Raw genomic sequence first — 20,101 nt, 5'->3', positions numbered from 1 at the left:
TTTTGATAAGGAAACACAGGACATGGTGGAAAACTAATACAAATTCATACTACAGGAGAGGGGTAAAGCTTGAAGCTTAGAAAAAAAAAAATAAACTTTAGTGTTTAGGATATGTGGTCAGTAAGACACATTTTCTGAAAATGTTTCCTTTAAGTGAAACAGACCAGCCTGAATTCTCAAGGAAAGAATTAAGGCTTCAGGAAGGCAGAGCATTGCTAGTACATGGAAGTCTCAAGTGACGTAGAAATACAAAGAGATACAAAAATGGATTCGGGAAGGCGTGCTGCTTATGCAGAAGAGGTTCCATAGCGGGCCTGACTGCTATCCCTTGAAAGTGCAGCTTGTGGCCGACGTCTGAGAACTTAAGATTTTGGGAGAGTTTCCACCACCATTAACTGATAGGAGTGGCTGACCATGCCTAAAATGTACAATCATTACAGTTTATACCAACACCTGCTTTCCTCTGGGAGTCTGGAAACGTTGGTATGTGCCAGGCAGGGGTGGCCTAAGTGACCAGCCCCCAGTAAAAGCCCTGGACACTGAGTCTCTAACAAGCTTCCCAGGTTGGCAACATTTCACAAGTGCTGACACAACTAGTTGCTGGAGCAACTGAACACAGCCAGTGTGGCCGCTCGAAGACCCTCGGAGCCTTGCACTTGGTCTCCCCAGAACTTCACCCATGTGCTGACTGTGCTTGGTATCCTTTCCCTGTAATAAATCAGCCGAGTCCTCCTAGCAAATTGCTGAACTAAGGATGGCCTTGGGGACCACAGCACATTGCTCACGTTTAATTTTTAAAAACTTAGATTGGTTTATTAGGTTTGTATTACTAAAGGCACCCTATAGACTAATTTTATATTCAGCCACATATCTCTTATCTTTCAAAATTGGTCAGTTTAAAATTTATTTAAGGGGAGAGAGCAGCAGGAAGATGCAAACGAAAAGCTTGTTTTTTTTTAAGCATAATATATGAATACAGTATAAGCACATTCACCAGAAAGTGTGGCTAATCAAAGAATGCAAAACACTTAAGCCAAAATAAAATCACTTAAAAGAATCTTTCCCGTCTACAATCACTAACAAACCCCAATACTGTATAACAAATGCTTTCCTTAGAATATAAATTTCACTACCCATACTGCCAAAAGTTACATCATTTGTTTCTCTATGTTCATGTTGAAATGATTTGAGGCTCAGTTAATTGGAGCCTAAGCTTAGAGGTTTCTGGGCAAATACACTATTTCTCTGATACTCACACTACTCAGACTGTAAGACAACCATTCCTCTTAACAGCTTTCTAGAGCAGAGGGGAGAATAGATGAAGCATCCTACCACATTAAACACATAAAAGTCTTAAGGTACATATCACAATTTCGGAAACAGCAAAAAGTAAAACACATATCTTAGAATCCAATACTGTAGTAATTAAAGAAGACAATGCTTTGTCTAGAATAGTACAGCCAACACAATCTTGCCCATAAGCCTCAGAGACCACCCCAGTAGGAGTAAATATTTCTATAAAATCACAGAAAAGTTTTTGAAGAGCAATTGTTTTCCATTTGAGTTGACTATAAGCATGAAATGTAAAAAGACTAAAAGATTTACAGTTCATACTTTGGTGACTACCCCACAGATAAACCCTATAAGAAAATCAATGTTGACAACCATACTATAGGCAACAGATAGAGAGTCACTATATTTTAAAGGTATCCTAACCTCCTTTTCTAGAATATTTGAGGACATGAAGACGTGAGGAAGCTCTTGAAGGAAAGGATTTGTATATCCCCGGAAACAAGCACGGCGTGGTACATAGGAGGTCCTCAAGAAATGTTTGCTGAATTTTTCACATTTTCATCTTTTGTCTGTATACAATTTTGGAGACAAACCACAAAGGCCTTACACAAAACAGTTACAGAAAAAAACAGATGGCTTGTGCAGAGGGGATTATTTTTCTGATTGCAGCTGTCACTTCAGGATTCAACAGTATCGTAAAAGCTAAAAGGCACTTTAGACATCAGTAGCTATTACTAAATCGGGGAGGGAAGTATGAGTTTCCACATCCCCTGGGCAGTTTTACAGAATGTAGTTCAGAGTCACCAGCAAGGTTGTTAGTATGCAAATTTCTGGGTCCCTTATCAAGCCCACTGGATTTCCACTTCTGATGGCTGGGGCCCAGAATCTGCATTAACATAATACGTTCTCTAGATGAATGTTAGGTCCACTAATGGAGGACAACAGTCAAACGCTGCTCAGTTAAACACACGGCTGTCAGAAATTATATATTGCTTGTAACAAGGTTGCCCAGACTGATCTAAAACATTTCTTTTTAGCTCAGAGATATGTTAATCCAGAGGGAAAACTGGTTCTCCTATTAACCTAAAGGAGTGATCAGCAGTTATCTTTTTAGTTTGATTTTAGAGAGGAAACGGACTATACCTCAGTGTATTTTGGTGACCATGAGGTTACAAAGCTTGATGTCCAGGAGGCAAAAACCAGTACCAGCAGAAGAAGCTGAGTAAATCAGGCTCCTCCGCTCAAAGATGAGCCCAGTGACATGAAACCCGAGGCACCAGATTTACAGCTAACGAGTGGGGAAATCAGATCCTCTTCCTCCCAGTCTATCCTTCCTGAAAACAGTGAATAACCTGGTCTCAGTAACCTGTTGGACAACCCAGCTGTCGGCCAATCGTTGTGGGATTATTTGCTGGTAAATGAATTGGAAGCATATGATGTAATGCAGCTGCCCTTCTCCCGACACACCTGAACTTCAGATTTCACAGCTGTAGAGCGTGTCTCTTAGGCCCGACCTGACGCCCGGCGGCGCAGCCCACGTGGAGGCCGTGCTCGCACAGGCAGTTCTGCCACCACCCGGCGGAGGCCAGCACCACCCTCCTTGCTAAGCCTCCAAACTTTCCGTGCGCTCTTCACCTGTGTCGCGACCATTAGCAGGCCACGTGTGCGACTCTCTGCGCCCAAAGCTTCTGCGACCCTACCCCTAGATCCGGGCCGCACCCACCCTGCGCCGGTCTCCGGGGAGGTGGGACGCCTGGGCGCGCGTCCCAGGTCCCGCAACCACAGTGCCGGCCACCGAGGCTTCTCGCCGACCGACAGGTCTCCCAGACCCGTACCCGAGGCCGGGTGCCTAAAGCAGCAACGCGCGCCCCGCGGGATCGGGCACTACCCGGCCTGCCCCAGTGCTGGGCTGCCCGCGAGAGCGCCCCACTCACCTGGCACGGCCTGTTGCGCGCGGCCGCGAGCCCACTGCGCTGCGGCGCAGCGGCTGGAGGCGGGGCGGCGTGGGCACGCTCCGGGCGGTGCTCCAGCCCCCGCCCCGCCCCGCCACGCCGGCCCGCAAGTGGTGGGAGCCCCAGGGCCTGGCTACCCGGCGGTGTTCCGTGTTCACACCCGGACGTTTCTTTAGTCCATATGGAAGGAAATAAATGGCCGGTTTATTTTTCCTTTTTTTTTTTTTTTTTTGGTATGTGAGACAAGGTCTCACTCTCGCCCAGGCTGGAGTGCAGTGGTGCGATCTTGGCTCACTGCAACCTCCACCTCCCGGGCTCAAGCGATCCTCCTGCCTCGGCCTCCCAAAGTGCTGGATTATAGGTGTGAGCCACCCACCCGGCTCTCCTTTTTTTTCTTTTAACTTGGGGCGGGAGGAGAGGATATGGGGGAGCGTTGATATGGGGGAGCGTTTTGGTGCAACTCTGTTCCTTTTATGAATAGAGAATCAGGCCTGAAGAGGAATACCAGCTGTGCAAGTTTGGGGAGTTGGTGGTCCGGGTTCTCCCATGGCTTTCTTTTGGGCTGTGTGGCTACACAATGCTGATTTGTACAAGCCGAGTGTCATTTATATCATCTCGCTCCGGGAGAGAGAATCAATCCTAGTTTTAAAAGATACTGGAAATTCGTTGCCACTATGGCTATAGAAACAAAGAAGAAATGCAGTTATCTGAGTCCTTTCAGCCTAACACTCCCTGCTTTGGAACATTTGGGTCCGGTCAGCAGGCACAAATGAGTGCGCAGGGAAATCGGTGGCGGGCCTGTGCCTTTCTTTGCTCTGTAAACAGCCAGAGGACCCAGAGGAAGTCGACATGGTGACTGAGACCAGTGGCTGCTTCTAATGGTCAAGTGGCACATGAGCAAATGGGAACAAAGTACACCCTTGTCTAATATTTGTCTAAAACTAACAAAAATAGCAAGTCTTGAGTTCTTCCTGGCTATAAGGCACCATGCTAGGTGTTTCAAATACTCCCCACTTCATCCTCACCACAACCTTGCAATTACCTCCATTTTACAGTTGAGGAAACTGAGTCAGGAGAGGTTAACTAACTTGCACAAGATCACACAGCTAGGAAGATGCAGAAACAAGATTAGAGCCAAACCAGTCAGTCAACTGCTGGTCTTTTTCACGTTTTACTAATACTCGTATAACTAGTAAGCTTCCTGGCAGGTTCCAGTTGGAAAAACTCGAGGGTAACATCAAATTTAGCCCTTACCGGGTAAAAAAAAAATAGTCAACCACAAAAATCTCTAGTTGATATATTGGTAATGTACTTTGCTCTTTATTTTGACTGCAAGACGTCTACTCAAGATAATATAGAATAATATTGCCATTCCCAGGATTCAGATAAAGGTAAATTCTTACACATCCACCACTTGGAAAAGCAGTACTGTTGTAGAAAAAAGTTATAATGTCAACACAAAATACCATTTTCTCAGCATATAAAATGGCCCTAGGATGTCTAACAGAACCAAAGTACATATTGAAGTCAGCTCTGCAGGGAGAGATCATATGCCTTGGGTAGGAGTTCCTCTAATGCAGAATTAGTCTATGAGTATGTTCTCTCTGATTTTTTTCATTATAATTCTGATTTCTTAGCATAGCAAGCAAAAAAGTCATGATAGTTCCATCTTCAGACCTCAACAGTGCCCATCATTCCTGTGAAGAAAAGGAAGAGGGGCCAGGTGCAGTGGTTCACGCCTGTAATCCCAGGACTTTGGGAGGCTGACGCCGGTGGATCACCTGAGGTCAGGAGTTCAAGACCACCCTGGCCAACATGGTGAAACCCCGTCTCTAACAAAAATACAAAAAAATTACCCAAGCGTGGTGGTGCCTGCCTGTAATCCCAGCTACTGAGGAGGCTGAGGCAGGAGAATTGCTTGAACCAGGGAGGCGGCGTTCCAGTGAGCTGAGATTGCACCACTGCACTCCAGCTTGGGCAACAAGAGCAAAACTCTGTTTCGGAAAAGAAAAAGAAAAAGAAAAAGAAAGTTAGTTTGTGCTTGGGTGACAAGAGCGAAATTCCGTCTAAAGGAAGGAAAGAAGGAAGTGGGGAGAGGGAGGGAGGAAGGAAGGGGGAGGGAGGGAAGGAGGGAGGGGAGGAAGTAAGGGTGTGGTGGGATGGGATGGGAGTGGAGAATGGCTTGCAACCTTGCCTGAGAGGAGGAAGAGGAGGTAAGGAAGTAAGGGTGGCGTGGGATGGGAGTGGAGAGTGGTCTGCAACCTTGCCTGGGAGGCTTCTAGAATATATGGCCTTCCTAAATGTATTGTTTCTAGTATTTTTTTTTTTTTTTTTTTGGAAAAGGTCTTCCAGAGGACAAGATGCAGACTGCTATCCAGTCCCCACCGTAGGTTCATTTAAAAGTCAGTTATTTTGTTTCTGTAATTAATTTTCTCATGAAAACAATGCTGTAGATGGCAGCTCTCAAGATCTGTCCGGAAAAGACTTTAGACGCCTCCAGATTTCTAATCAACAGACTAGCACTCCTCCTCTGGATCTGGGGAACAAGATGCCAAGGAGACAGGAGAAAGGAGAGAATTCCCTTCATGTCTTGGCCATAAACCCTGAAACAGACTTGTCCATGAGCCTTGTAAAATAAGTTACATTTCTGCAGAGGTGCTTGACGTTCACACCCTTTGGGTTGCTTTATTAAAAGACTCTTTTTAGAGCCAAGTTTGTCTTCCTCTTCTGTGGTCTCCTAGGCTCTTCTTCCTGTAGAGCTTTTCGTTTTTAGCCACCTCACTGTGGCTCTGCACCTGTCCAGCCTGGGCATCAGGCTGCAAAAGTGCATCCCTGTCCTACTCCCACCTCCAGTCACAATGATGCTGGGTGCAAAAAAATCTAAAAATGGTAGTGTGTAAATGTACTTTTCATGGTTATTAGATCTAACTCTGGAGGGGCCAGGTATATGAATTTGGAAAACTCTCTTTTCTAACATTCATTTTCCTCATTTATAAAGTAAGATTGCACCAGATGTACTGTGATATCCCTATTGGCACTCAAATTCCATAAGCTTAAGGGTCTGTGCTCCAATTTTCAAAGGGCATTAGAAGAAAAATCAGTCTGATTGGAATTACCATTCAGTCTATAAACATTGAAGAACTTATAAAATGATTAATATTTGTATTTTTGTTTTAAAGCTTTATTTTATAATGCTACTGTGTCGTATGATTCCAGGAAACACACATTGCTTTAAACTATGTGAGTACTGCCCCCTATGTGTTTGTATTCACTTTGGTCCAGAAAATATCTAAACCATGTCTTTCTTGTATATGACTTTAATATTTATACCACTATATTGGGCTAACTTTTTAATATAAGGAAACAGACACGTCAAGGTTAAGAAACTTGCTCAAAAATACATCATTTGATAGTCCATTTTTTTCATTTGGGCTGCTATAAGAAAATACCTAAGACTGGGTGGCTTATAAGCAACAAAAATGGACTTCTCACAGTTTTGGAGGCTTGTTCTCTGGTTCGTAGCGGACACCTTCTAGCTGCATCCTCACATGGTAGAAGTGGCAAGGCAATTCCGTGGGTCCTCTTTATAATCCCATTTATAAGGCTTTACCCTCATGACATAATCTACTCCCAAAGGCCCCACCTTCCAATCACATTGGTGATTCTGTTTCAGTATATGAATCCAAGGTGGGGACAAACATTCAGACCATAGCACCCGTACTGCCTATCAAGTAATATTCTTTGGACCTCTGCTTATGTGTCTCCAAAAGTGGTTAATTTCACCTAACTCAGAAAGATGCTGTGAGTTTCAGGTGAGATGGAGTAAGCAAAAGAGTTTTAAAACTGTAAAATGCTATTCAGCATGGGAGGCATTACTGTTAAATCCCATATGACACCTTGAACATGATTCCATAGAATGAATTAAATGCAGTTAGGCCTTTTATACATGCATACTTCACTTAATTTACACAATTCGTCAAGCAGGGCACCTTCAAATTGATGTCATATCACCATGGGATAATCTTGGTGTCTTAGTACCTTCAGAAAAGTCAAATTTGTTTAAGAATGACCCAGGCCGAGGTCTTTCAAGACTATACTAGTTATGATACAGCTCATAGAACTCAACATATTTAACTTGATAACAAGCATACCATCACCGTTTGGAATTATATTTTGCATATTTATATAACTAGGGTTTAAACTCCTTGGGAGCAAGAAATGTGCTCCTTTAATTCTGAGAATTGCAACAGAGTTCTTCACAGAGTAGTTACTCAGTGTTTACCAAATTGAATTGGGTAAGCATTCCTATTTTCTTTTCTTGCTCAGAGTCCAATTTCTTTCACAGCCTGTGCCTATAGGAAAGTTGGTGTTAGGCTGCATGGCTTTTCTTAAATGATTCTGCAGACCTCCTTTCTCCAACAACCCAGCACTTGCAGGTGAAAATATGCCTCAGGATTTTTCAATGACTTTTCCTTACAGAGATGTTTGCTTACTTAACATGTTATCATAAAGCTTGAAATTGACTTGCCCATGATTCTTATAAAAATGTATACTCCTGCAGAGGTGCTTTCTGCTCATACTCTTTGGGTTGCTTTGTTAAAAGGTAAACAAGCTCCTGTTGAAAATGTTTCCTACAAGACTAACAGAATGTATATATGGGTCAGGAACCCCCAATATTATGATGCAACATTAGTTTACTTATTTTCCTTTAAAATATCATAATGACCTAAAAATGACCAACTAAGGTGGTACTCATCAGGTACTGATGGGTCTGTTAATGAAGTTTTTTAAAACTTTCAAGGAAGAGAAAAATATACCTCATATGAACTGTTTCTGAATGTAGAAAAGGAAAATAACTGAAAAAGAAAATTACAGACAAATGTTATTTATAAACCTAGAGGTCTAACCTTTGGTGAAATAACCTCTGTGGGATTTTGACTTGAAATTTCAGTTGAATCCCCCAAACTGGAAACAATATTATTATTTTTTATTTGTTCAATACTTACCACTTTCCATTGTCCAGGCCCTTTTAAAAAACTGAGTACATAAACTTATTAATACACACAAAGATCTAAAAGGAAGATACTATAACTCTCCAAGTTTTACATGTGAGGAAACTGAGGAATCAGGAAACTAAGTTATTAGCCAAAGGTCACAGAGTAATAGGAGATAGAACCAAGATTTTAACAGATGCCACCTGACTTTAGAGCAGGGTTTCTTAGCCTTGGTAATGTTGACATTTTTGTCTGTAATTCTTTGTGTGGGAGACTGTCCCATGCATTGCAGGATGTTTCACAGAATCCCTGGCCTGTACCCACCAAATGCTGGTTGTTCTTCCACCCCTAGTTGAAACACCCTAAATTTATCTAGACATTACCAAAATTCTCCTGGGGGTATCTTCTACCCCAGCTTTTAATCTCACACTACACTGAAGTTAAACAGCACATTTAAATATATTCTCAAGAGAAGATGCTAGACATTGCCCTATAGGGCTTACTGAAAAGGCCCATGACGGTCCTGTGACCATCACTCACATTCAGGCTATATAAAGAGAAGGAAAGTTAGGGGAAATTTGTGGAAGTAGGGAGTTTGGGGAATCGTAGATTTTCAGCCTAGTTGAAATTTCTATAGCATGTCCCTTCCTCCCCTAAGCCAAGTGACAGGGACTCTAGAACCTAGGCAGGGAGGCTTGGGTTCTCTGTGGGAGGGTATCTGACTCAATGCTTACTGAGCTATAGGATCTGCTGGTCTGCTCTGAGCCCGCTGTCAGATAAGATCCTACTGGGGTTGGAAAGTTCTTGCACCCTGGAGATATGGCCCTAGAAATGTGGAGGCTGCTTCTCACCTGGAATATCCTGAAGGAGTTGGCTGGTGACCTCATCATAGCACTCTGAGGCAAAAGGGCGGTGTGGGAGCAGCCTAGTCTCACACAGATCATCACATCAAGGACCATTGAGCATCTTCTGGGCTGAATGGTTGCTGTGGAAAGTGGTTAGGCTTGGACCACCTGGAAGGTGACAAAGAGAGTGGCATAGTGGACCAGGAAGCAGTGGGGTCCATTGGCCCAGACAGGAAAAGAGACACAGGGTCTTAGGCAGTCTGTCAGAGATCTCAAGGTTAATTTCAATAAACCCAGTCTCACCTCCAAATCGACCTTCTCCTTGTCAACTAAAGAAAAAGCTAGACTTTCAAAGAATTAAATTAATTTCATTCAGAGTCTTATTGACAATTGCAACCAGAGAGAGCCTTTCAGAGTTCTGTTAGACTGTTCCAAAGCAGTGTTTCCACCTATAACTTATACATTAGGTGGTGGAGGTTCTGTGCATGTTCAGAAGTTACATCGAATGTATTCAGAAGTTACATTAAAGCAAAATCTCATCAAAGTTTGGGTGCAAGAGTACATCTGGTTACAGATCACAGAGGTATAATTATTAATCCTGTCAGATGTTATCTTATGGACAGGAAGAGGCAAAAGCTAGGATCATTGAAATTATCTTTTCTAAAAATGCAGTGATTCAGGCAAGAGATGTGGGAATCTGTGCTCGGTTCTGCTTATCATCCTCAAGGCATTCTTCCGGAGGGCTGCGCTTGTCACTGAGTCAGGGGTTTCTGAAGGTAGGCTGACAGGCAGAATGAGCAAACATTGCTTTTTCACAGCAAGGGCTATGTGGCTGGCCAGAAGCAGACATTTGTTACTTTATCTCACACCCTGCATCCCTTGAAAGCTTCAACATTTGAATAGCTGTCACCAGGGCCAGCTACGTAATTTGTGGGACTTGTTGCAAAATGAAAATATAGAGCCCATTTTCAAAAGAGTGCCCTTAAAGGTACTAAAATATAAAACCATTCCCTTCTTTTGTCTCTCTTTCTTTACTATCAGGGTGGTAACTTTTATTTGCTACTAAGTGCCGTGCTCTACCCTGGTGCAGGAAGGTGAGTGCCAACATTCACAGGCACCCAGGGCCCTGCAGGGCCATTGGGTGCTGCTAAATTAAGAAAAAAAATTATAAAATTGGAAAGGAAAGGAGACTTTATTTCCCGTAAAGGATTATACCCTGCAAGGTGCCCATCCCTCAGGCTGGGAGGCATGCCTCTGGCCAAGACCAGGGAGAGGCACTTTCGAAGGAGCGGGGATGGGGGTAGGACTTTAATGCTTAACCAGTTGGCTAAACCTACATGCCCAGCAGGTTATGGGAAGAGCTATGAATATTCATGAAGGTGGTCCTGACACTTGCATATTGAACAAATATGCATGTATTTAATAACATATGACCCATGTTCACTTTGAGGTGGAAACTTAACAGTTAAATATATTGCAATTAGGCTCTGTACGTCAAGAGGTGTTTTTAGGATGCAAAGCCAGGCAAGTACACCACCTCTGTAAACCGGTCAGAACTAGTCTATGGTTGGTGGTTTTCTTATCAGGAGAAAGTTACTGAAATCAGTCTCTTGTCCAATCAAAGCTGAAGTTATGGCTGGTAGAATAGGAGGTCAGTTAGTTAGTGTCCGGTGCTAAGCTACAATTGTTTTAATGTTGCTTATCTCAAGGCCAGTACTTGTTTAGCTGCTAGAGAAAAATAAAAACCTTGTGGCAGTTAGAACACAGTTTATTTTTCTTTAAGTGCAGGGGTGAGTGACTTAACCCTTGCGTGGCATGGCCTTCGGACCTGTTTATAATTTGGTATCTTATTGCCACAGAGTCTGCTCTGTCAGTCTTAAAATCTCTATTTTGCCATACTTTCAGGTCAGTTGTGTCGAAACCACAAAAGGGAGGGGCATAGAAGGAGGCTTTTCTGACCCCCTGGTTCCATCATGGACATGAACTCAATTTTAAGGATTTTCTGGGGTCCCTTTCTCCACAGGGAGTTCTTTCAGTCAGGAAGGGGCTTAGCATTTTATTTTTAGTTTAGTGCCCACGTGTGTGCAGGAGCACGTGGCCACAGGCTGCCGCGATCTCCCTCCTGCTAGCCACTAGCTCAATACTGCTGTGCCTGGCCAGGGATGGGGACATCAATCTCCCCAACGCTCAGCAGATGGGTGAACACCAACAGATGGCAACCTCCCAGCCAGGACACGCTAATTACTTGGATAGGGAGTGGGCAAGGGGCTTGCTCCAGCCTGGTTGCTCTCCAAACACACTGCAGCGCTGACAGCCCAGGGCAGAGTTGGCTGCCACCAGTACCAGCGCCAACTGCTATGGAAAGTGCACCCCATCCCAGCCTTCTCTGCATCTGTGTCTAGGCCTCTAGCTGGGGCAGCGAGCAGCAGGCCATTGGGTCTGGCAGGAGAGGGGGTTGGGAAAGAGAAGTCCAGAACCATCCCACAAGGCGGGACAGTGGCAGAACTGCATGTGCCACACCCAGGTACATGCAGTTTCCTCCCTTCTTCCTTCAGACTTCATTCACAAAACGAATTCAAAGATTAGATTATTATGAATTTCAAGATGGTGACTCCAAAGCATTAAACCCCAAGGGTGAGGCTCCTGGTGAACTGCTTACTCAGCCATGCCTGCCACCCAGAGAATGGCAACAAATCAAGAGAGCTAAAGTACATATCATCAAGTAAAGAGACTTCTGCCAGTCCTTTCCCTAATCCTCTCCATCCATTCCCTACTCCAAACCCGGTGGAATGAAGGATGGAGGAGAGGTATGTATTAAAGAGCAGATTCTACCTTATTCCTTATTCCTAGGACAGTCTCCTCAGTCCAGGGTTGAGGCCTGAATTAGTTGGGGGGTGGGGGTAGGGAAAACACATTAAAATCAGACAAGGCTTTATACATAACTCATGATATCCCAAAAGCTGTGAGATCAGCCTGAGATGTCAGCAAGAGGCAGAGAAAGAATAGCCAATAGAGCATGTTTGATAGCAATTGGTGAAAAATAAAGCCATTTTCTGTCTGTACCTACTACAAGTTCAGGTTATTTCGATAAAACATGGTTCAGCAATATAATAAATGTATAGCCCACATTAACAAATTAGAACTCACCAGGAATTCCATCAGTACAACCCATTACATAGAAGGCATAAATGATAATATCATGATAGAATCAAGTAATTCAAGTAACTTGAGTAATTTGAAATGGGCTGATTAGTTTTGTCAAGATGGTATGTTGTATTGATAGCCAACATGCAATTTGATGACCAACATGCAATTAATTGCTTTTATTGCACAGAGGCACATTATCTTTCATACAAATGAGCAATAATCATCTGATTAATATAGACCAGGATAGTATTCCAAATAATCAAATACAGTTTATTCTATTTTCAGATTCAAATCTGCCCTGAAGATACAGGCTATGGGACTTCAAGGACATCATTTTGTAGAGCAACCACATTTTAAACTTCTGTCCTTGTCTTTCTTTTGCCTTGTTTTTCTTACCTACTTCTAATTCATATTATCTTTAGAAATCATATTCAGTTATTAAAGTTCCTTTTCATAAAACATTCTCATTCTCTTCTGTCTACCTGAACTGCATATTTATTTAAAAGCAATTTAGCTGGTCCCAAGGCTATCTTCCCGTTGATTCATGATTTAATTTAGATATGACCTTACCCAAGATACAACCTAATTTAAAATATATATTTTAAGTTACTTTGGGCAGTGTGATTGCTCCAAAAATTTATTTGATGTGTGGGTTTGTGTTTATAACACTTCTTTGAAGTGCAAAATACTTGAAACACCTGCCTTAATGTTCTCTGATGAAGTAAAAAAAATTATGTAAGTGTAAGTACTTCCTTCCTTACTTAGGATCCCTTGTTGAGTTAGCTAATTTTGGAAATATTGAAACATATATGTCACTTTTAAAGGACACTGGCTTGTACCTCAAACTTCAGAAAGTCTTATTTCGCAATACAAAATGTGTTTCAAAAGAGTTGCTAATGACATTATAATTTCACCTATTTTTAATTGTCTAAGGTAAGGAGTGGTCAGCTAGCACCACAATTTTGTAGAAAACCTTTGAAACACTCTTGCAGAAAATAAGTTTCTATAATGAACTGTACTGATCCTAGAATTGAGAGTAATAGCAAATCCTTCAAATAACCTAACTGATAATAAAATGTAGTTCAGTCTTTCCTACAACAAACTAAATATCAATATATTAAAAATAAAACTATTGCAATTTTTTTCTCAGTGACTTTGTGAAATCTCTTTTCTACACTTGGCCCATCATTGACCAAAAATAGCATTATGATTCAGCAGGGGATTGAAAGGAAGGAACAACTGACAATGTTGCTCTGACAATGCTGAAGTTCATCTGAGCCTGTGTGTTCCTGGAAAGTATGAAAGGTCTGGAAATCCCCGCCACATTTTGTATTCTGAGAAATGACCACTCCGCTCTCACATATTCCAAGATCAGACCCACCTCTACCCTTCCCCAGTGAATGTGACTCACTGGCATACCTGGCTCTTTGAAGCGCTTGACCTCCTTCCTTTTCTTTGAGATGTTTCTCGTTAATACATGCCCTTTCTATTGCAATAAACTGAAAAAAAAAAATCTTCTTAAATGTCCAGTGCATTTGTTTTCCATGGTTTCTTTAAAAGAGAAAAAAAATTATGTTCAAGTTATTTGTTAAATTCAGGAAAGAAAAAATTTGCAGTTGGAAAAGCAAGACACTATCGTGTGATACAGTTTTTTAAAGCAGTCTTTACAGAGAAAGACTAGGTGGCTCCATTCCATAAATGAGGTAGTTGGAGTATAACATTGACTGCTTTGCCTAAGGCCTTGCCAAGAAATAACAGCAGCACCAGTACAGAATTGATGTGGAAATAGCAGTTTTCATGTCACTTCTTTCTCTTGCTTCTTTGAGGGTGTTGTTTATTCTCATTGAAACGTTGATCATAATAATGGTTATAGAAATAGATATAAATAGATGTAATTCTTTCTCTCATTCATCCATGTTAAAAAAATTGCATGTACAAGGAGGTGTGTGTGTGTGTGTGTGTGTGTGTGTCTGATTTGAACAGGCTTGTAAGTGGCACAATAAGGAACAATAGACCTTAGTTATGAAGATTAACTCACCTGCAAGGATTAAGACAATGTAGTCACAGACTAGTTACGATTTTGTAGCAACTCATATGCAAATATTTGCAATCTCAGTTACTCTCTTACTTAGAAAGATGGCAAAGGCTTGCAGCGGTGATAGCAGTCATGGAAAGAAGCAGGTTTTCAATACATAGGACTGCTTTAATGTAAGTATTTCAGACAATGCAGAAACTTCCATTATGAAAAGGGAATGCCAGCAGATATATATAAGAAGGCTCTGCTTCATGGGGAAAAATGAACTAAAAATTTAAAAGGTTCTTCGATTACAGTAATCTACACCTCAGAGCTTCTAGGCAGACCCATGAGTGAGTCTGACATGGCAGGTTCTAGTTGCAAACAGGGATTCTTCTAAAGGAAATAAGTGCAGAAATTTGAATACGGCTAGACATTTCATTTGTATCGAAAATAATTTTACTTCTAAGTGTTCTTTACATTGTTAGTTGCAACCCATTTGTAATAGCATACAATAGGAAATGACAATAATGTCCTACAGGATGAGATGGGTTAAGTAAACTATGGTGCACCCATTCAGTGGACAGCTCTGCAGCATATAGAAATCAGTTTTTCAGGAAACAAGACATGAGAAGTTGTTTATAATACAGAGAAGAAAATCTGGCTACAAATAGACACTTTCCCCAACACAATGTAAGTTCAATAAGGGGAGGAGTCATGTCCATCTTTTGTTACTGTATCCCCAGCAGACAGTGCTTGATGTAAGTGCTTAGATTCATAAACACAAGTGTTTACAGAAGTGTTCCATTTGAAAAAATGTAAATTATGTACAGAAAACCTCTAAGAATGTACATTAAAATGTGAACTGTTTAATTCTGGGTAGATGATTTTTTTTTTTTTGCCAGTTGGTATTTAAAATTTTCTAATAATGAAGCTTTATTTTCTAACCAGAACAGAAACAATAAAACTAAGTTAAAATATATTATTTCATAGGTTTTCCAAAGCAGTTCCTATAAAATAGCCCATTTCTATATTTAGGCCATTTACAGAGCTAGCTGGCTTCTTCTTAATCGTAGAAAGCAGCTTATTTTCTGAAATCCTTGCATTTTTATCCAGGCTTATCCCTCAGTGAACAATCATGCACAGTCTGTTCAGGCTTGTGATGAATAAATGAAGTGAAAATCAAAATGAGGTAACTCTGATATGCTGTCTTCACTCTCATATTTTTCAGGTAAACTGTGATTTCAGTCTTCTTGGAGTAAGAACCGAACAGAAATCTTGTTGCTCCCGAGAAGAAATGAAGCTAATGGGAACAGCCCTCTCTTCACAGTCTTCACAAGCCACCAATCTCAAGAGAAGAAAACTGGCAAAACTCCTAGGAGCTCATTCCAAATACTCTAATAATTCCCTTAAGCAGTAAACATATTTTCTTTCTCGGTGTTAGACGTACGTTACTGAAGAATACAATGCCTGTATTGCTAGCCATTAACAAAAGTTATATTTGATTGGCTAACAAATGTGCATTAATGCTTCTCCAGAGGAATGCCAGTGTGTGGGTGTGATAGAGACCCATTCTCCTAGACTAGATTGCCAAATGTATTCAGTGATGCGTTTGATTCAAAACAGGGAAATGAATATGCCCAGGGGAAGCATTCGACATATTGAATGTTATGCTTCAAAGTATATGAAAAAAAACAGAAAAGCCCAAAGAAGCTGCGTATTGGATGAAGAGAACAGTGTAGATTTATTCTGTTCATTTGTATGTTTGTCCCTTTTTAAACATCTGGTTTTGTCAAAATCAGAAATGTAATACAATTGTAGTGCTAGGCCAAATAATAGCTACAAATTCCTGGCCATCTAGAATATTAATCTCTGCTATATTTTGAAAATATAATCCTACCAAAATACTACTATTAAATCAAGCTTAAAGCCCATTAAATAAATAGTTTTTTTAAAGTTTATGGTTTATCTACAATGAAATGGAGAAAGGTTTTAATACATTATATTAGCTCAATTTTGGAAAGTATCCTATAAAAATATAATCCTTGGGAAGTTTCAAAAGAATTGGAAAGGTTGTATTAAGAAAATAGAATGAAGTATCCCAGAGTTAGCCTGCCTGTGAGGGAATTCATAATAGAAAAATAATTTTCCTTTTAATATTTTGTACCCAGGAGGAAGATACTTTTCTAGAACCCTCTGTGATTCACAACAGAGAATCAAAACCAATGTTATTGGTTTAAAAAGCAGAAAGTTTTTGTCTCTTCACCTGGTGAAAAAATAATTCAAATCATTTTGATTTACTTTATGGTGAAATAAAAGGAATTACACTGAAAGTAATACACCATTTAATTTGTTTCTCTTAATTCAATCCCAGCAATCAAAATAGGTATCGGAATATTTCATATTTCCTGCCAAGGACTTTTCTTTAAATTGAATCTTGTTCAGAAAATACTCAAAACAAAAGCATGCACACTGCCGATCTGCAAAATGAACACTGATCATAGGAGGTTTTCCTACTTAACAAAAATGTATTTAATACACACTTGACCTGGTTTACTTGGTTCAACCAAAGATATTAAGGATTAATATGGGATAAATACATTTCATTCAGTTTTTTCACTCAATACAATACCTGGAAGCATCTCCAGTTGTTTATAAATTGAGAGTCCACATCCCTTTGGAGATGTTCTTTTCCTTTCTTTGGTATCCCCCTTTCAGAACTCACACCAGACAGTGTACATACCTCTATTTTAACATTCGTCACATGTTTTATAGCTCCAGTTCACTGCTCCTGTTGGCTATGCACTTAGAGAAGGCAGGAATGCTATTTCATATTCATTTTATCGGTACATAACACTTAGTAAAGTGCCTGGCACACGTAGGTGGTCAATAAACATTTGTTGAACAAAGTGATTAATTAAAAACCTCTGAAAAGCTGTGAAAACAATACATGATCTACAAAATGCAAGATGTTATTATTGATGACTGATGTATTAATTTAACATTAGAATGAGAAGAATGAGTGGAAGTTTAGCTTCCCCTCTCCACTTACGCTCATAAATATATGAAACAATATTTTTTATTTATATATACTTATTTATTTTATTTATTTTTTGAGATGATGTCTTGCTCTGTTGCCCAGGCTAGAGTGCAGTGGCTCAATCTCAGCTCACTGCAACCTCTGCCTCCCACGTTCAAGTGATTCTCCTGCCTCAGCCTCCCGAGTAGCACAGACTACAGGCATGTGCCACCATGCCCACTAATTTTTGTATTTTTAGTAGAGACGGGGTTTCACCATGTTGGGCAGGTGGGTCTTGAACTCCTGACTTCAAATGATCTGCCCACCTCCGCCTCCCAAAGTGCTGGGATAACAGGCATGAGCCATCACACCTGGCCTGAAACAATATTTAAATAAGAATAAATACTTGACTGGAGAAGGAGATTGGAGATCCTTCATAGGATTCTCAGCTGTGTGAGTGCAGATGATACCACCTCTATGTGGATGTTCTTGCCTAGGACGGTTGAGCTCTGGTAGATAACTAGGCACTTGGCTGGCACTAAGAAACAAAATATCTTTGAATTATTGTTATAGTCCAGCTTTCTTCCCTAGTTAAATAAAGAACATTTCATTAAGAAAGAAGGAGGGTTCAGATGAAGTAGTTATAATGCCCTTCCCGATGGAAACCTGTTTTTCCCATAATACACATGCCTATGACTCTTATTTATGGAGTCAAACTTTTCTAGGACCTAAACTCTTTCTTAGATGTAAATCAGTCAGCTTTCAAATTTTCATTAGGGCAGGAGAGGTGACTCGCTCTTTCCCACTTCCATCTAGGACTATCCAACTCATATTCAAGAGTTTTGTTTTTAAACATCATCTGGCTTTAAAGTTGTATACATTTGAAATTCCCCTTCATACATATACACCCCAGTAAAACAAATTAAATAAAATATACACAATGGGGAATAAAATCCTAGAATAGGTGTCAATGACATGGTTGTTTTCCAGAATGATTCTACCAACATGTCCTCCTAGGGATTTTCTTCTCTTTATCCGAGATGAATCAGTGCTGGGGCTACATATCGATTTTCTTCTCATGAAGTCTTCTGAGTTTAGAGAGAGGGAAGTCTGGTCCATGTCAATCTCGCTGTCATGGTAACAACCATCGAAGGCCATGGCTTGAACTGCATCAATATTGTACATCCTAGAAATCTGTCAAAAAAACTTTTTTTAAAGTAGGTCTTGAATATGGTTTTACAAATAGGAATTATAGTAAATAATGTTAATAAAGTTAAATGTGATTTATCAGAACAGCAAGATAGGCCAATTGGACTCGTTTTTCAACTTATTTTTTCTCTTTATAGAAAATATAGCAGTATCCTCAGTATATATATATTTTTTGGTCCAAAACTAAAACCATGTCATCTGGTGATCCATTTATGCTTAAATTGGGGATGGGATAGGAAAAGACTTTAGCTGCTCCATTCAAATGCAAATTAGCCAGGCCTTCCCATTTTTGCTTCAGAGCACCTATAAATGATCCTAACATAGATCAATTAAACAACATAAAATTGGTTTATTTTTCTGAAGGAGCAAATTATCAATGCTTTCTGGCTCCAGTGCCTGATTGAATCAAAACTAAAATTTTCTTTAAGGTTTTACTCTGAGGACGATAGTGGTTCTCACTAGTTTAGAGCAGTGTCTACAAAGCAGCTGTTACTAATTGCTCTTGGAGAAAACAAAATCACTTCTTGATTCATAGGGAAGTTCAAAAATGAACAAATAGAGAGAGGCTACTACTGGATGAAATTATTCAGAATTCAAATTGGAGGCTGCAGAATAAATTCTGCCAAAACATGTCTCTGATTAATAGTAATTTAAAAACCTAATATTTTACTGAATTCAAAAGACATGAAGACTATTTTGTGCAGTCAGTGAACTAATCAAGGACCCATGCCTGAGTTATGTTATCCCTTTTTTTTTAACTTTTAAATTAAAATTTATTTTTTTTTTATTTATTGAGACAGGTTCTCACTGTATCATCTAGGCTGGAGTGCAGTGGTATGATTATAGCTCACTGCAGCCTTGACCTCCTGGGCTCAAATGATCATTCCCACCTCCGCCTCCTTAGTAGCTGGGACTACAGACACACATCACTACACTAGGCTAATTTTTTTTTCACTCATTCTCTTTTATTTAACTTTAAGCAGGGCTTGATCAGAAAGAAGAGCTCAGAGGAGTAAGCAACACCAACATCAGGGCATACGATTCATCCAAGTATCCCCCGACACCAGTTCCACCCCGGATGGGGCTTGAAGTGGCTTGGAGTGCCCTGCCACGCTGGGGCAATGGAAAGCATGAAAGCCAAACCTTGGGACCCGAAGAATAATATGTCTGTGAAGGTACCATCACTGTCGGGCACCCCCTGCAGACGGACGCATAATAGATACATCCCCAGAGACAGTATTTTATTTTATTTTTAGTAGAGACGAGGTCCTGTTATGTTGCTGAAGCTTGTCTTGAACTCCTGAGCTTAGGCAATCCTTCTGCCTTGGCCTCCTAAAGTGCTGGGATCACAGGTATGAGCTACTGCACCCAGCCAAGAAAGAAAATAGCTATTTTTCCTCTTTCCAAGCAATGGTCAACACCAGGGATACATTTTCCATAGACCTGCTGTTCTTCCAGTTCTGAGTATCTTGGGGAGAGAGGTGGTTGGAATATGTATATGAACATGATGGTACTGGGTGGTGGTGGATAGTAATAATGTGAGATGGATGGTGGTGGTAGGTGATGGAGGTGGTGAATGGTGGTGGTGGGTGGTGGGTGGTGGTGGTGGTGAATGGTGGTGGTGGGTG

General features: G+C 40.8%; 2 protein-coding genes across 12 annotated transcripts in view; both read right to left on the bottom strand.

Moving 5' to 3' along the window:
* RIOX2 (ribosomal oxygenase 2) overlaps positions 1 to 9,155 on the bottom strand; it is a 33,178-nt gene extending 24,023 nt beyond the window's left edge. For 2 of the 10 annotated variants that reach the window (XM_032150342.2, XM_032150346.2), the window contains exon 1: positions 3,228 to 3,278. Coding sequence is in view for 6 of the 10 variants with exons in the window: in XM_058437612.1 (XP_058293595.1) it covers positions 9,091 to 9,129 (39 nt within the window). In the remaining 4 variants the exon portion in view is untranslated. Of the gene's footprint in view, positions 1 to 1,716; positions 1,863 to 2,436; positions 2,624 to 2,928; positions 3,151 to 3,227; positions 3,279 to 9,090 lie in introns of those variants that run through there. The other 8 variants (XM_058437615.1, XM_058437614.1, XM_058437613.1 and 5 more) reach the window with 8 other exon arrangements.
* An 8,891-nt stretch (positions 9,156 to 18,046) lies between these two features.
* Positions 18,047 to 20,101, bottom strand: part of GABRR3 (gamma-aminobutyric acid type A receptor subunit rho3) — a 54,163-nt gene continuing 52,108 nt past the window's right edge. For both annotated transcript variants that reach the window (XM_058437620.1, XM_058437618.1), the window contains exon 11: positions 18,047 to 18,458. In XM_058437620.1, the coding sequence (XP_058293603.1) occupies positions 18,159 to 18,458 (300 nt within the window). In that variant the 3' untranslated portion in view covers positions 18,047 to 18,158. The remainder of the gene's footprint in view (positions 18,459 to 20,101) is intronic.

This window comes from Hylobates moloch, unplaced genomic scaffold (genome assembly GCF_009828535.3).
Source record: "Hylobates moloch isolate HMO894 unplaced genomic scaffold, HMol_V3 SCAFFOLD_4, whole genome shotgun sequence".
In the NCBI taxonomy this organism is placed as follows: domain Eukaryota; kingdom Metazoa; phylum Chordata; class Mammalia; order Primates; family Hylobatidae; genus Hylobates; species Hylobates moloch.
Note: the sequence above shows the minus strand (reverse complement) of the source record. Positions and strands in the feature narration are given on the sequence as shown.